At 44.8% G+C, this 15727-nt stretch overlaps 1 protein-coding gene across 7 annotated transcripts in view; it reads right to left on the bottom strand.

The window, feature by feature from the left end:
- The window catches only part of Syne1 (spectrin repeat containing nuclear envelope protein 1), a 471659-nt gene that overhangs the window by 17162 nt on the left and 438770 nt on the right, over positions 1-15727 (bottom strand). For 4 of the 7 annotated variants that reach the window (XM_075949874.1, XM_075949882.1, XM_075949897.1 and 1 more), the window contains 9 exons: positions 14430-14580; positions 10487-10669; positions 10116-10253; positions 8756-8947; positions 7261-7591; positions 4775-4843; positions 3046-3188; positions 819-942; positions 18-229 (listed from right to left, as the gene is read on the bottom strand). In XM_075949874.1, the coding sequence (XP_075805989.1) occupies positions 18-229; positions 819-942; positions 3046-3188; positions 4775-4843; positions 7261-7591; positions 8756-8947; positions 10116-10253; positions 10487-10669; positions 14430-14580 (1543 nt within the window). The remainder of the gene's footprint in view (positions 1-17; positions 230-818; positions 943-3045; positions 3189-4774; positions 4844-7260; positions 7592-8755; positions 8948-10115; positions 10254-10486; positions 10670-14429; positions 14581-15727) is intronic. The other 3 variants (XM_075949917.1, XM_075949889.1, XM_075949908.1) reach the window with 1 other exon arrangement.

Consider the following 15727-nt stretch of genomic DNA (forward strand, 5'->3'; position numbering starts at 1 on the left):
AAGGCAAAGACAGGTACCTTGAGCTTCTTGATGTGACTCTCGATGGTGTGGATGTCGGTGCTGAGTGCCAGGTGCTGGAGTCGGTCCAGTTCCTCCTCGGTCTCCCCTAACCAGGCCCAGATGTTATCGAGGTCTGACTTGAACTGCTGCCATTTCTGAAGGTTCTGCTTCATCCTCAACTCCTTGCTCAGTGCCTGGGCCTGGAGGAGCTCCCAGCGGTCAATCACACCTGGTGGGGCACGCGCAGAGCAGTGAGCAGGAGTTCTACACTGGTGGGGTTTTAGGAAATGCTTTAGAGATATCTGGTGGCTAACTAAAGGGCAGCAGATAGGACAGTAATGCCTCCGATCGTATCTGCTGTCGCCTGTAAGGACAGCTACACGGGTTCAGTGGCTCTGCTTTTCCTATCTGTTTCTCTAATGACAACAGTGTAAAGCGCGTGTGCTACACAGAATTTAACACTGCAGTAAGCAGCGCGGGAGGAGATCAAACCATCCTTGACTTCTTCCTGCAGAATCCTCTGCAACCATGCAGACACTGACAGTGTAGACCAGGCAGGTCATTTGAGTAAACGAAGCCGAAGACACACTTTGACACTCTGCCGCCCTCCTCTGTCATGGGAAAGTGTAAAGGGACAAGAAGCTGACGATGTGTATTTGAATAAATGGAACACAACACACACACACATTGTCACTCTCTGTCTCCCTCCTCTGTCGTGGGATGAAATAGTGTAGAGGGAGGCTAAGCATCTCCGTGGAGCCTGGTGTCACACAGTGATCTTGGGTACCACTCTCTGAAACCGAGGGCAGCGCGCTCACCGGCTGTCTGCGTCTCATTGCTGTTGAGGTTAACGAAGCCTGGGAGGCTCTCTTCCTCTGCCAGCTTGTGTTCTAGACGCCTCACGGAATCTATGCTGCCGCTGCATTCGCCCAGAAGCTTCATCTGTTGAGACACACACGCGCAATCAGCCCTCTCACCGCAATCCCCACGAGGGCAATGGGCTTTGGGGAAGCATCTCTGTGGACCCTCAACAGGGTGGTGGCTGCATCACTCCGGTCAGAAATAAATAGGATTCAAAACCGTGCTGTGTCAGCAGGTCTCACGCATGCGTACGCACACAGACTTAGACACGCTTTGTGTGTATGACAGGCGTATGAAACCTTGGAAACTTCTTTGATATCAGTGGTTCTCAACCTGTGGGTTGCAACCTGTTAGGGGCTCAAATGACCCTTTCATAGGGGTCGACTAAGACCATCAGGAATCACAGATATTTACCTTATGATTCATAACAGTAGCAGAATTACAGTTATGAAGTAGCAATGAAAATAGTTTTATGGTTAGGGGGTCACCACAATGTAAGGGATCATATTAAAAGGTCGCAGCATTAGGAAGTCTCAGAACCACTGTTTTGCATGAATCTGAACAGATTAAACTGATCTGGAATTTAAAGGCCGGAGTCCTCCGCTGGCAAGGCAATATCTGATTTATGGCCAGTTGTCTCTTCATTCTCTTCCATTTCTACCTAAATGAAGAAACACCAAGAGGACCACAAATCGCACAGAACAGCTTGTACATTAAATAACTGAAATATTTAAGAGTCCAGAGCACGTTGAAAGCCAGCTGTTTTACGAGAAAAATTTACAACCATGTTTCATAGTCATCAAGGGATTAAATTCAAACCTCAAAGAAAAACTCCAAGATCCATTTGTAATATATAGACAGCATTCAAGTAGTAAAGGAGCAAGTTCTAGCTAGGTAAGGTGGCTCGTGAGGGTGATCCTAGCACTAGGTGGGCAGAGAGAGGGACAGATCAGGAGTTGGAAACCAGCCTGTGAAAAGAACCTGCCTCAAAATAAAGAAAAACAAAGTAATACAAGATAAAAGGAAACAGAACACAAACTTCAACACTTTCCTGTCAGGAGAGTGTAATCTTATCTCTCAATGTTTCTCACAACCACACTGTCTTTGAGTTAGTTTCTGTCACTTTTGACTGGGGTTAAGTGTTATCTTGGTGAAGTCAACACGGTCATCGTGAAGCTATGCGACACTTGATTTTTCTCTTACACAGCACTAGAGAGTGAACCCAGATCCTTGAGCAGGCTAGGTAAACACTCTACCACTGAGCTGCATCTCCGGCCCTTGTACTGCACTTTCAGAAGAGGCATCCTGATCGAGAAGTGACTGGGAGGGCACTGGGTAAGAGCATGCGCAGCTGGAACAGCTTTCTCCCGGACTCCAAAATGTGGAGCATGTGAGGTGTGATGAGATCACTGGAAATTAGCTTTCCTTTCCTTTTGACCAGGAGCTAGGGGGGAGATTTACCTTAAATTCTCTGCTTAAAGTATGTATAGGTTATGTCACTGACAAAAATATTCCTCGGTCAGGGACTAGAATAAATAGATTTTTACTGGATACACTGGCAACTGGAAACACAGAACTGCTAAGATAAGGAATCCCTTGCTGTCTTCTCCTGAAGTATGCCCTAGTTAGGATGGTTTCTTTTAGACCAAGTACCCAGTGCAGGAGGTGAGGCTGGGACAGAGCTCAGTGACACAGCACTAACTTAGTGTATGCAAGGTCCAGTTTCCAGCATTGCAAAATCTCCCCAAATCAAAAGCAGAAGATTCCAAAGACTCCCAAGGTCATTAAATGAACTTAAAAGAACTAAAAGAATAACAACAAGCAAAATCTCCTTTTAGTAATCCGGGGATGACCTTGGTCCAAAATTTACTAGCTGAGTTTGGACAGGCATCTCATGATTATTTGGACGGGAAAGGGTTTTGTTGTCTTCAGCTAAATGGATCATATTAAACACTCGGTGAAAAGCAACAGGCTGGTCATGACAATGGACTCCAAGGTCTATGAATAGATTGATTCCTTTCAAAAAGTAATTTCAAACTATGGGGTTTTGTTCCCACATCCATGTCTGTGAGTTCAAGGAGAGCTCTCGACTTGAGACCTCAGAGTCCTCATGCTGCAGACAGATGAAATGGTTTTGGTCAGAGTTCTAACCCAGGTCCAGAATGTACTGGTTGGAATACTCACATAGCCCTTATAGCTGGTGTCCAGGTCTGGTCCTGTGGGAGTTTTGCTTCTGAGGATATTTGCTGTTTGTTGCATCTGGAAGCGGCTGTCATCCAGGGCTTTGTCTAGCTGCCTCATCTGTGACTCCAGTGAGCTGGGATCCCCTGTGGTGTCAACCATAAGGGTCTTTAACAGATCACAGTGTTTGATTTATGTCAAGCTTGTCAATTAAGAGGCCTGAGAAAGCGTTTCAGCTATGGCGAAGCAGAAAGGGCATGTGCTGGGAGAATCATACAGCGGGTTTAGTGCTACCCTGCCAGAGGGTTAGACGTGTAAGGACCAAGCCAGTGAGTGTGCTTCCTGAGGAGACTCAGCAGCCTGGGCTGGGCAGAGAGCTCTACAGTGGATCCTAAGCAGCCTTGAGTGTCTGCTCCCTCCTTCAGCCAGTCCCATGGCAATCTGAGTGGTCGACACAGTCGAAGGCCTTCCCAGGGACCTGAAGAGGTACCAGCCCTGGCCCGGGCACCAGGAGACGAGTGTATCCCATGCTCACTTGCTAGCAGGGAAGGATTCACCCTTGGGTTTCTTTCTGTGGACCTCAGAGATATTAGAATCATTGAAATCCCTGGTTGCATCATTCCCTTAAGCATGAATTCAAGTTAATCAAGAAAAGGCTAGCTCAGACTAGACATGCAGAGAGGAACATGTTGTTTTTCATGGGAAATCCAAAACTAAACCAGGAACAAGCTAAGATTCTGTCTCTCTCTTAGGTATATTCTTCCTCACTGCCCAGGTAGTGAGCTCATCTCATCATTTAAATTCATCATTTGAATTTATAGTGTGCTGTGTCTCTGTATTTGCAGGTACGTATCTGCATGCATATTATAGTCACTGCTGAACAAAAACATTGACCACCCAAGTAGCACTAAGATTGGGTGAAAACAAGGAATAAGTTGAGCTTTATAAAATATATTCCTATGTCTACCTAGGAGAGGCCACTAGCTGAAAATCATTGAGAAAGTCACTGCAAAGCTAGCTTGGTTTCTGTCCTTGTTTTGGTCTTCAGAAACTTCAGACTAGTATAAACCAGACAATGACTCAGAATCATACAGATGGTGTGACACACTCCCCAAACACTGACCCAGACCTTCAGTATGGACAGGATCTTGTGCAACCTTGAGCAAAACTGGCTTCTCTTTTTAACCTTCCTGTCTTCAAAAACTGTTCTATATAAATGGCCATCTAAGGATTACAGTACTATGGCGAGATTGTCTCCTCTGAGGAGGTAATACTTCTTCAATGAAAATGAAATATTTCATCAGCTGAAACCTGCTCACACCTTCACAGGAGCCTGTGGCGGAGGGTGTGCCCATGGCATCTGCCCAGTCAGCTGCAGGTCGCACCAAGGCTCAGCTAGTGCCCGCGTCCACCAAGGTGGAGACGAGAACACAGAGGCCCAGAGAGAGCTTTCGCCTTTTATATTTTCAGCTGTCACCGGGCACCAAATTCTCCCGGTGATTAGCACTTGACAAGCTGAGAAGCTATTTCACGACACGGTTATGGCGACCATTTTCTTGGTGTTGATCAACCAGCAGTCTTTTTTTTTTTTTCTCCTAACGCAGGAGGAAGAGAGAAAGGCTGTGCCTCCGCATGCTTGAGCCCCGAAGCTGTGAGAGGCAGGGAAGCTGTGCTGAGAGAGGGGGCTGATGTAAGGCAGTGTGGGGGGCTCGATCCCATTCTTCGTGCCTACCAGAAGTATTTCTGATTGCATTTTCTGTGAGTTTTACATAGGCCTCGGGGTTCTCAGGGATCACTACATCTGTAAAAAGAGCACAGTCTAAGTTGACAGCTATTTGCTAGACACCTTGATTCCCTTGTGGCAGGAAAGCAGTTTGCCTAAGGAAAAAGAAATTCGTTGTTCTTGATGGTCACGGACATGGAGGGGAAAACACACATGCTTGCCAGTGGCTTCCTGCTAAGAATTCATCTTGACTGAGTGTTTTCTAAGTCAGCTACTATTTAAAGTGCTTCTATCCTTACAGGAACCCTAAGGGTGCCTGGTAGCATTCTTTCCATTTTATAGATGAGAAAATAAGCATCTAGAGGAAAGGGGTTCCCATGGAAACCTAGAGAGGCACTGGGAGGGAATCCCTTTGTCAGCATGTGTCCTTTGAGGGGAGGTCTCAGACTGCACAGCCCTTCAAGACCCCCAGCTAACTTCGCAGCTATGGTGGTATGAATGAGAAACATACCCCCACGGGCTCATGTATCTGAACATTTGGTCCCCAGTTTGTGGTGCTTTGGGGGAAATCTGTGGAACTGCTAGGAGGTGGAGCCTTGTTAGAAGAAGTAAATCACTGGGGGCAGGCTCTCATGCAGATATAAAGCTGCCTTTGAGGAAATTCCTGTTCTAATCCAGGCATAGTGTCATGCAGTTGTTCACGAAGTTACGTTCACGAAGTGTATAGCCTCATCCCACTTCCTGTTCTCAGGCTCTGCTTCCTGTGTCTGGATGACAATGTAACCAGCTAGGGTCTTACTCATACTCCCACACCACGCCTTCTGGGCATGATGGACCCGTATCCCTTTGGAAACAGAAGCCAAAATAAACCCCTTTTCCTTAAGTTGCTTTTGGTCATGGTGTCTTATCATAGTTTCAGAAAAGGAACTAATACAGGAGCAGAGCATTGCTCTGAACTCTCGGTCCTCCCGTCTCGACTTCGTGACTGCATGACACTATGCCTGGATTAGAACAGGAATTTCCTCAAAGGCAGCTTTATATCTGCATGTGAGCCATATATGAAAACTTCAAGGCTTAATGGCCACGTTAGAATAGTAATAAACAGGTAGATAGGCTTAATGCTAAAATATGCTATGTAATCAATATAAACAGCACTGATAGCTTGTATTCATTCTTTGTTCCAAGTTCTGAAATTTTCTCCATGCCTTTAAACGCATTTTCTTTCTTTCTTTTTTTTTTTTTTTGGTTTTTCAAGACAGGGTTTCTCTGTGGCTTTGGAGCCTGTCCTGGAACTAGCTCTGTAGACCAGGCTGGTCTCGAACTCACAGAGATCCGCCTGCCTCTGCCTCCCTCAGTGCTGGGATTAAAGGCGTGCGCCACCATCGCCCGGCTAAACGCATTTTCTATCAATAGTCAGCGTCAATCCCAGCAGTCACAATTCAGTGCCTGCTAGTCATACCAGCTGACGGCCACATGGCACATGGCACAGACAACACTCTTCTCTGATTATGTACCGCTTCTGGTTACCGTTGGTAAGGTCCTCTTAGGTTTTTCTTCCCCCTATTTCTCTCTAGATGCTCTAGTTGCACGATTCTCCCCATGCACTCTGAGAATTCCTAGTTAGAAGTAGAAGTCCTATCTAATTTGTGTGTTTAGATAGCGATCTAGACCCACACACCTATTTCTAAATGGTAGAGTCTGGAAGTTCGATAAATATCTCAAAATAGGGATAAATACAACTGGTGTCTGTACCTCCACTGTTTCGCATCTTGCCTCCCTTACTCAGGCACACCGTGTTTTTCTCATTTTTCTCTGAGCCTAGGACCACTTTCATCTTTCACTTGGGTGCCTAACCCAGAGTCTCCTCCATCTCTCTCCACTTGGCTGCTAAGAGGGCATTCATTTCTCATGATCCATCAGCCTCCCTAGGGCTGTTTCCTTAATCCAGGCTTATAGATCATCATCCATGTTCATTAACAACATCCATCTAAACTCTATTATTCCCAATCTATACTCTACCCATGGAGCCTATGTACAAATAAACTAAGGAAATATGCGGTTGGTCACCGCTCCTTTCTTCTTCCAGTGGCTCCCCATAGCCTTCAGGATAAGGGCCAAACTCCTTCTGCCTCACTTCACAGCCAGACCCTTGTTTGCTTTTCCGGTTTCCACTGTGCCCACTCTATGCTTTCCAACACAATCCTAGCATTCTTGACACACTTCAGATGACCCGAAGCACCATGGCCGATGACAAACCCGGCAGGGGCTCCTCTCTCTCCTCTTCCTCTGCACTGCTGTGTCCACCCCACAGACTCATCATTACCCCTCTTGTCTCACTCAGCATGCTCTACCCCACCCCACGACAGGTGTCCTATGATGTCCCTGAGTGACCTTGGATACACACAGCACTTATATAACACATCTCCAGGGAAGCCAAGTCCAGGTAGCTAGTGTGTCCTTCCCATGGATTCTCGGCACGAAGTTTGCTCTCCTACCTGACAAGCCAACTGCTCCCCTGAGGTAGAACTCCTTGTCGTCCTCTCCCTCCTCATCTTCTGAGGGCAGAGTCCGCGATGCTGATTCCAGGTCCCGACTGAGATCATAATCATGGTCCCATTCCAGGGGGATGGAGTCCACGCTGGCTGGGGTGTCTCGCCCTGACCGCTCACTCCGGAGGGGCTGAGGGAGGGAGAGGGAGGGGTTGGAGGAAGGCTGTGGGGAGGGCACGCCATCTGCAGAGGGGTCCTGCCAGCGTAGTTCTGAAAGAGCCGTGGAGTCTTCGAGATCTAGCTCTCGATCTGAGAGGTCATGGTCATCATCCGGTAGCTAAAAGGGAAGTCACACCAGCTTTGTTACTGCAGGAAGAGGAGTTTCCTCTTACTCCAAAGAGGTGTGACTTTCAGCATATGCCAGCACTTCCTGCTGACCACACGGAGTCAACTTTATCAACATATATGGAAGAACTTTCTGATTACTTCCTGTGGTGGTTTGAGGGAAAATGGCCCCCAGTGGGAGTGGCACTAATGGGAGGTGTGGCCTTGTTGGAGGAAGTGTGTCCCTGTGGGAGTGGGCTTTGAGGTGAACTATGTTCAGGCTATACCCAGTGAGACAGATCACTTCCTGTTGCCTGCCAGTCAAGATGTAGAACTCAGCTACATCTCCAGCACCATGTCTGCCTGCACACCACCACACCGCACCATGATGATAATGGGCTAAACCTCTAAAAATGAAAGCCAGCTCAATTAAATGTTCCTTCTTTATAAGAGTAGTTGTTGTCATGGTATCTCTTCACAGCAACAGAAAGCCTAACAAAGACCCTTTCAAAATACCTTATATATTCAGCTATTTCAACCTCAGTTTTATCATTGGTAGGGATTCTGATAAAGCTCACTCCAAGGAATCATTATAGGAAATTAAATAACATTAATTTAAAATGAAATAAAAATAATACAAATAAAGGATCAAGTAGCATGCCTCCAATTCAACTGGCACATAACAGTTTGAGGCCCATATGCTAGCCATAAAACATGTTTTTACCACAGAAAATTTCAAATGTTTGGCTAAGAAAACCAGTACAAACGAGATTAAATTGTGGGGACAAGGAAAAAAAGCATGGAGGGAAAAGATTCATTCAAAAATCATCTCATGAGCTGAGCAATTGCTCACATCTCTTACTTCATCTCTTCATCTTTTCATAAAGCTTCCATAGAGGAGGTGAGCCGCAAAGACTGCTCAAGTCTTTATAAAACTAGACAGTCACTTGCCAAATGAAAAAAGCAGTTTTCCCTACAAGGTAGTGACTGTGAATAAGTCCATTTTAAAGCTGGGAAAACTGAGGAGAGCTAAAGCAACATAGATAGTGGTATCAAAGCTTGGAACAAACCCAGATTCTCTGCTTCCAAATGCTGGACTCATTACTGTGTTATGCTACCTAATCCCACACAGCTACTTCTCTCTAGATTTAATGAGAAAGAAATCATTGCTGCATACAGGCAGGCGGATCAGTTTTTTGTGGTATCTTTCCACACGTCCGAAGACCTCCTGGCAATAGCGTCGGAGTTCGTCCAGTTCCTCCTCGATGACAGCTGCATCCAGGGGCTCGCTCTTCTCTATCAGCTGCTCCCCCTGGCCAATGATCTGCTCGATCTTATTGTGGTTCAGCGAGATCTCCTGCTGGAAGGCCTAAGGGTACAGATACAATGTGAATTTTACACAGCTTGGAATGATGTCATATTAAAAGACATGTTTCTCACCCTGTCAGAGAGACTACATAGGGGATATCTGACTTGCTGTATTCAAAGACAAGCCAAAGATGGAGCAATTGTTTTCTAAAGTAAAATATAATGCTAAGGCAGAATGGGATCAGAAATGGAGACATTAGCAAAGAGCCTTTGTCAATAAATAAATAGATAGTGTGGGTAAATAACAGAGAAATATTGACAGCTGGTATCAATAGTGCTGGTGACTCCAGGTAAAAATGATGGTGTGATATGAACATTTTTATTTGTTTCACATAACGTACATCAGATGTCACACATGACTAAGGAAGGCCACAGGGTCTCACATGATTCTTTTGTTGTTTTGGAACATAAGCATCAGTGCATCAGTTTAGACTGACAGAAGAGCAAGGGATCCGGGAATGATCATTTGCCCTCATGTTATATATGATTTCTGACGTAGGATTTCCCGCTGTATGCTGTGAATATGTTTTATTACCATTGGTTAATAAGAAGCCTCTTTGGCCTATGGCAGGGCAGAATAGAGCTAGGTGTGGAAAGTTAAACTGAGGGCAGGGAGAAAGAAGGCAGAGTCAGGCAGATACCATGTTGTCGCCCAAGAAGTAGGATGTGAGGTAGCAAATCATAAGCCTTGTGGAAAATTATAAAATAGAAATGGGTTAATTTAAAATGTAAAAGCTAGCTAGGAATATGCCTGAGCCACTGGCCAAACAGTATTGTAACTAATATAGTTTTGTGTGATTATTCGAGTCTGGGTTGCCAGGAATCAAAAGTACAGTCTCCAACTTACAGATTTCAAAGAGAGATATCATGGGAATAAGTTTCGAGCGACAGATGCTCACTTGAAAACAGCAGTTTCTGTCCTGCCAGCCCTTCAGTTGTTCAGTCCCAAATAAGCACACAGAGGCTTATATTAATTATAAACTGGCCTATTGTTCAGGCTTATTACTAACTAGCTCTTCCAACTTAAAGTCACTATCTTTAGAACCTTCTGAATATTTTCTTAATCACAAAGAACTAATTTTTAAAAGCTCTCTCCTATATTCTACACCAAAGAATTTCCTTTTTCAGTGTCTGTACACACATAACTTGCAGAATAACCGACTCATTACCTTGAGTTGCTTTATTTTAGCTTGAACATCACATTCAGAAAAATGTTCAATATTGGTGAGCTGTAGATCCATCTCTGTCAACCAGACAAGAATGCTGTCCCGTGCAGTCTCAAACTCCTCCCGCTGGCTAATAAAATGCTGGAAACAAGAGGCAGATATTAGGTATTAAAACATCCATAGTCACACACTGATATATCCCAGCCAATTCCAACCTTCTGGGAAGTCCATTCCTCCCAAACATGGAGCATGCTAAATTAAGTTCAAACCACTTCCCTCCGGCCATTCCAACTCCACTGTCCCCAACAGCACGTCACGCTACTGGCTGGGCTTGTCCTCTAGCCTCTACATATCAGACAAGGCTTAACGAGAACCTTGAGTCTGCGCAGGATGGAGGTGACGCGCTTCTGCAGGTCATCCCATCGCTGGTTGCCTCCATGGACCATCTGCTTGAGGCTGCACGCAGAGTCGGTGCGATTCTCTCTGGCCAGGCGGCGGTACTGCTTGTTGATCAGCTCTAGCTGGGTCAGGCTCTCGTGGACTTGCCGCTGGAATGCCTGGGGCCACAAACAAGTGAATCAGTGTGGGAGATCCTTGCAGGACTCTGGGTTATGTCTCTTGGTTTTCATACTGCAGAGTCAGGGAGGACAGAAGTGACCCTACCAGAGACACAGCAGATTAATCAAGAGCCAGAAAGAAAACACAAAACTAGCCAGACGGTGGTGGCACACGCTTTTAATCCCAGCACTCGGGAGGCAGAGGCAGGCAGATCTCTGTGAGTTCGATGCCAGCCTGGTCTACAAGAGCTAGTTCCAGGACAGGAACCAAAATCTACGGAGAAACCCAGTCTCGAAAAATCCAAAAAAAAAAAAAAAAAAGAAAAGAAAAAGAAAACACAGAACTATAAAGAACCATTGTATTTATGAATAAATACATACATAAACAAAATGTACACATATACATTTGCATATGGATATATATGCAAAGCCATCACACATGTAATGTACATGCATGCATACACATAAAATGTGGCTTTTAAAATGATTGATAAAGTTAAGCCATGTGTGATGGCACAAATCTGTAATCCCAGCATTCTGGAGTCGGAGGGGGCAGGAGAAGCAGAAGATCAAAGTTATCCTACGCTACACAGGGAACTGGAAGCTAGCCTGGACTACGTGAGTCCTTGTATCAAAAAACAAAAGTAAATAATAACCCAGAAACAAATTTTCCCATCAGAGAAACCATTACAAAATTATATACATGTGATTACACATCAAATGGAGGTGTTCAAGATTTCTGTGTGAAATGATATTTAAAGTGGCACTGTTCAGTTGCAGAAGATGTAATTTCCTAAAGATGCAGAATTCACCTTAATCCCGGTATCCATTAGGAATCAAACTAAAACCATCTTTGGCAGAAGTGCCTCTCCAGCAAGCTATTAACCTTGCTTTTAAGAAAATCAGTTTAGTAACTTTCGATTTAAAAAAACAAAAAACTAGTTTGAAGCAGGTCCGAGTTCTCTGCTGATGAATCAGCCTCCATGAAAGATGGCAGAGCTGCTATCCTGGCATTCGCCACGGATGCCCTGCCCTGGAGGACACAGCATGTAGCTGAAATCCTGCAGTTAGTTGCTAGCACCTCCTCTGTCCCTGCTGCAGCACACAGAACTAGGAGAACAAACACCCACCCAAACGAGAGACAGTTTCACCCTAAACTCACGCACAATGGTTTGCGACTGATTCTTATTCCAGCCCCAACCCAAAGGTTACGTATGAATGGTTCATTGACCTGAGCTCATGTCCATCTCTCTCTTCGGTTTTTGTTAGCTCCTCACATTGCTCACAGGACCATACACTTGTCCTGTGAACGTGTGCCTTCTGAGAGCTGCTTTATACGAGCAAGGCAGGGGGTGGGTTCAAGATCATGACTGGGAAACCCACAGAAACAGCTAACCTGAGCTAGTGGGCACACCCTGACTCTGGGGATCCTGCATGGGAGCGAACTAAGCCCTCTGAATGTGGGTGATGGTTATGTGGCTTGATCTGTTGGGGGGGGGGCATGGGAGGCAGTGGGACCAGGACTTATCTTAAGCACATTAACAGGCTTTTTAGAGGAGTCAGCCTTGATACAGAGGGGAGGGGCTTGGTCCGGTCTCAACTTGGTATATCAGATTTTATTGATCCCACAAAGGTGGCCTTACCCTCTCTGAGGAGTGGATGGGGGTGGGATGGGGGTAAATGACTGGCAGGAGAGGGGGAGAGGGGGGGAACTGGGGATAGTATGTAATATGAAAAAATAAAAATAAAAAAGAATACCTATCTATCTGCAGTTCTGGAAATTTAGGAAGTTCTAAGGCAGGTTCAACTTTTGTTGACATAGTAAATCAAAGTATAGATCTGCCCATTCAGGCAATTGGTATAGCACTCAGGACCAGCATCCTAGCACACCCAGGGCCAGCATCCTAGTACATCTAGGACCAGAATCCTAGTACTCAGGACCAGCATCCTAGCACATCCAGGACCAGCATCCTAGTATCAGGGACAGCATTCTAGCACATCCAGGACCAGAATCCTAGCACACCCAGGACCAGCATCCTAGCACATCCAGGACCAGAATCCTAGCACACCCAGAACCTTCCCAAACACTTATGCAATTAAATGAATAATTTTAAAGCAGAATTTTGTTTCTGTGACATTTTCTATCTGTAATATAATTAAGTATAAGAATCATGAGAAGTGATTAAAAAATCAATTATTTCAGTGCTGACCATATGAGTAGCTTCTTTCATAAAATATGTGTCCAAAATAGCATCAAGAATTATCTCATATAATCTGCTTTGTGGTGTAAGCCAATAATGAAAGATTTAACCTTTACAAAACAGAGTGCTACAAGACACAGGACACGGTCACTTCCACCAGCCCTCAAGTGACCTGGATTCTTTGGCAGTTTATGGTGACTTTTAGATAGAGAAAACAGAGGCATTTTCTTTTTCTGGATTTAGTGGTAGAGTTTCCTATGGATCTACTCAGAATCCCTCTTACTTATTCCACATCGCATCAAATACTATTATAATCAGATAGCTCTCCATCTAGGATTCAGACCTGTAAGTCAGACAAGAACAAGAAGGAAATTTCATTTTTCCTCTAGTAGCTCAAGACTTGGTTCAGTGATGTTGAAAGAGAAAAATGGAGTTAGTTATGAATCTAGCCAAAATGATAGCTTTATTTATAAACATCTTGAGGAGGGCTGGGGAAAAATTACTAGTAAGGTACAAGTAAGGACTGATTAGAATATGTCAGAACCCCTTACAGTGGGTGCACAGTCACACGTATATATGTGGATGTGTGTATACAGTGGCTTGTTTCACCACACCAATGTCTACGGGAATCAGATTCAGGAGTGGCAGGAACTCAGGGTCTCACAGAGCAAACCTGAGATCACGAAGAAGACAAGCAGTGTGTAAGGAATGATTGAATGATTCCTTCCTACACATAACTAAGCACTGTTATTTTCATCTCTTGGTTATTTAAAAGTCTTCATGACTCAAGAGAGTACCGTCCTCTGCTGCTTTATTCAAAGTGAGTTATGATGACAATATTTTGTCCGATTCTGAGGCTCACTTTATGTCACCAGTGATCAGAATCATTCCTATATATATCGGATGACTTAATGTTTTGAGCTAGCATGCGAAGTATGTTTCTGTACAGCCATTTCAATATGCTTTGCTTTCATGGCCTCCCTCCCCCAGTGAGTCTGCCTTCCCTTCCTCCTGACTCTGCTTGGCCTTCTTCCTCATAAAATTTATCTATAGGTTGAAATAATTGAGAGAATACATTTACATGAGATTTTCATATTATGGAACAGTTATATTTAATCTTAGAGGAAATAGACGATTCTAAAGAATTCTGACTTAAGAATAATACCATGGGGTTTGGGGAGGATCATGAGTCTTGTTTTCTAAGAGGTTCTTTTCCCTTCCTCTCTCCTCCCTGCTCTTCCTTCTTTAGACATGACTTACTACATAGGCCAAGGTAGATCAACTTGAGATCCTCCTGCCTCAACCTCCTGAGTGCCGGAATTATAAAAAATTGCCACTGTATCTGGCTAACAATTTTATTATTATCTTATTTGTAATTCTGACAATCTTCACCAATCTTTGTCTACGCACGAGGCATGCTACCATGGCTACCAAGTCATCCCCCAGCTATTGAACAGATAACACGAGGCATATTAGTCAGTTTGTGCCCTCGAGCATCAGCTACCAGCTCACTAATGTCACAGCAGAACAAGCAGTGAATATTTGGAATTACGAATCACCTCAAACTTCTTCAGCTCTTCCTTGGCAACGGTATAGAGCACCCCAGAAGAGCTGGGGAACGCAGCCGTCCTTTCCGAAATCTTCAGCCAGTCTTCAAAACGAGAATAGTCATCCAGAAACTTCTGCCACAGCCGCCATGTCTCTTCAATTCTGAGGCAGACGATGGAAGAACACACCCCTGTCGTTAAGGCTGCTGAGGATCAGAACCCTACGACGCCTCCAACAGGATTAAGGGTGCCGAACAAGCAACTGTTGGCACCTCTAGCAGCTTTGAGCCAAAGCGCCCAGAGAAAAAGACAGCCAACTGTTGGAGCTAAGATAAAACAGCTGCTGGCTTAAAAGACGGCCTGCAGCTCTGAACTTGGAATGAAGTCAAACTGGATATGAAAGTACAATACCCAAGCAGCCCCGGCGTTTGCACGGGAGGTTGGAAACCCTGCATGCAGGCAGTGCGTTCAGGCCAGTGTACCCCTTAAATAGAACTGAAGTTGGAAATTTTCCTTAAGGCCAGCATCAGACTGAGAGGGATAATAGTTATCCTTGAAAGACAACAGAGCTTTCGGGACTGGCCAAAGAGCAGCATGGCTTTAGGCCACTGGGGTAATTTTGTAGCAATCTAGAAGGAATTTTTTGCTACTGTCATTTTTCAAAGGGCTTAAAAGTGTTTATTATTCAATAAAAGTAGCACAGAAAGTTCATCGTAATGCTCCTTTTCACATATGTGCACCACGAGGCTTCTTCTTTGCTCCCCTAAGACCCACCCACAGCCCCTCCCACTCTTGCTGGCCCCTTTTCTCCTAAATACTTCCTTCCACATCCGGGTCACGTATATTCTGTTATCCCTTCTTCTTCCCCCTCTTCTCAACTCCTTCCTCCTCCCATAGTCCCCTTTCTACTCTCATGTCCTGGGTATAAACCTGTATGTTATCTCTACATTTAAATGGAGCTTTATGTGTGTTATCTGTACATTCAAATCTAGATTTCTAAACCTAGATGTAGAGATTTTGTTTGTATATTAATAAATAAAGCTTGCTTGAAGATCAGAGAATAAAACAGCACACTGGTCAGCCATACAGATCAGGCAGTGGTGTCACACACACTCGTTATAGGGGCTGGGTAGTGGTAATGCACGCCTTTAATCCCAGCCCTAGAGAGGAATGTAAGACAGGAGGAGACAGCTCTCAGGCTCAGTCTCATTCTGAGATTCCTGGAGGCAGGATCGCCATTTCGGTTTGAGGTAGAATTAAGAACCAGTGGTTGGCTGCTTTGCTTTTCTGATCTTCAGGTTGAACCCCAA

This window comes from Microtus pennsylvanicus, chromosome 1, assembly GCF_037038515.1.
Source record: "Microtus pennsylvanicus isolate mMicPen1 chromosome 1, mMicPen1.hap1, whole genome shotgun sequence".
NCBI lineage: Eukaryota > Metazoa > Chordata > Mammalia > Rodentia > Cricetidae > Microtus > Microtus pennsylvanicus.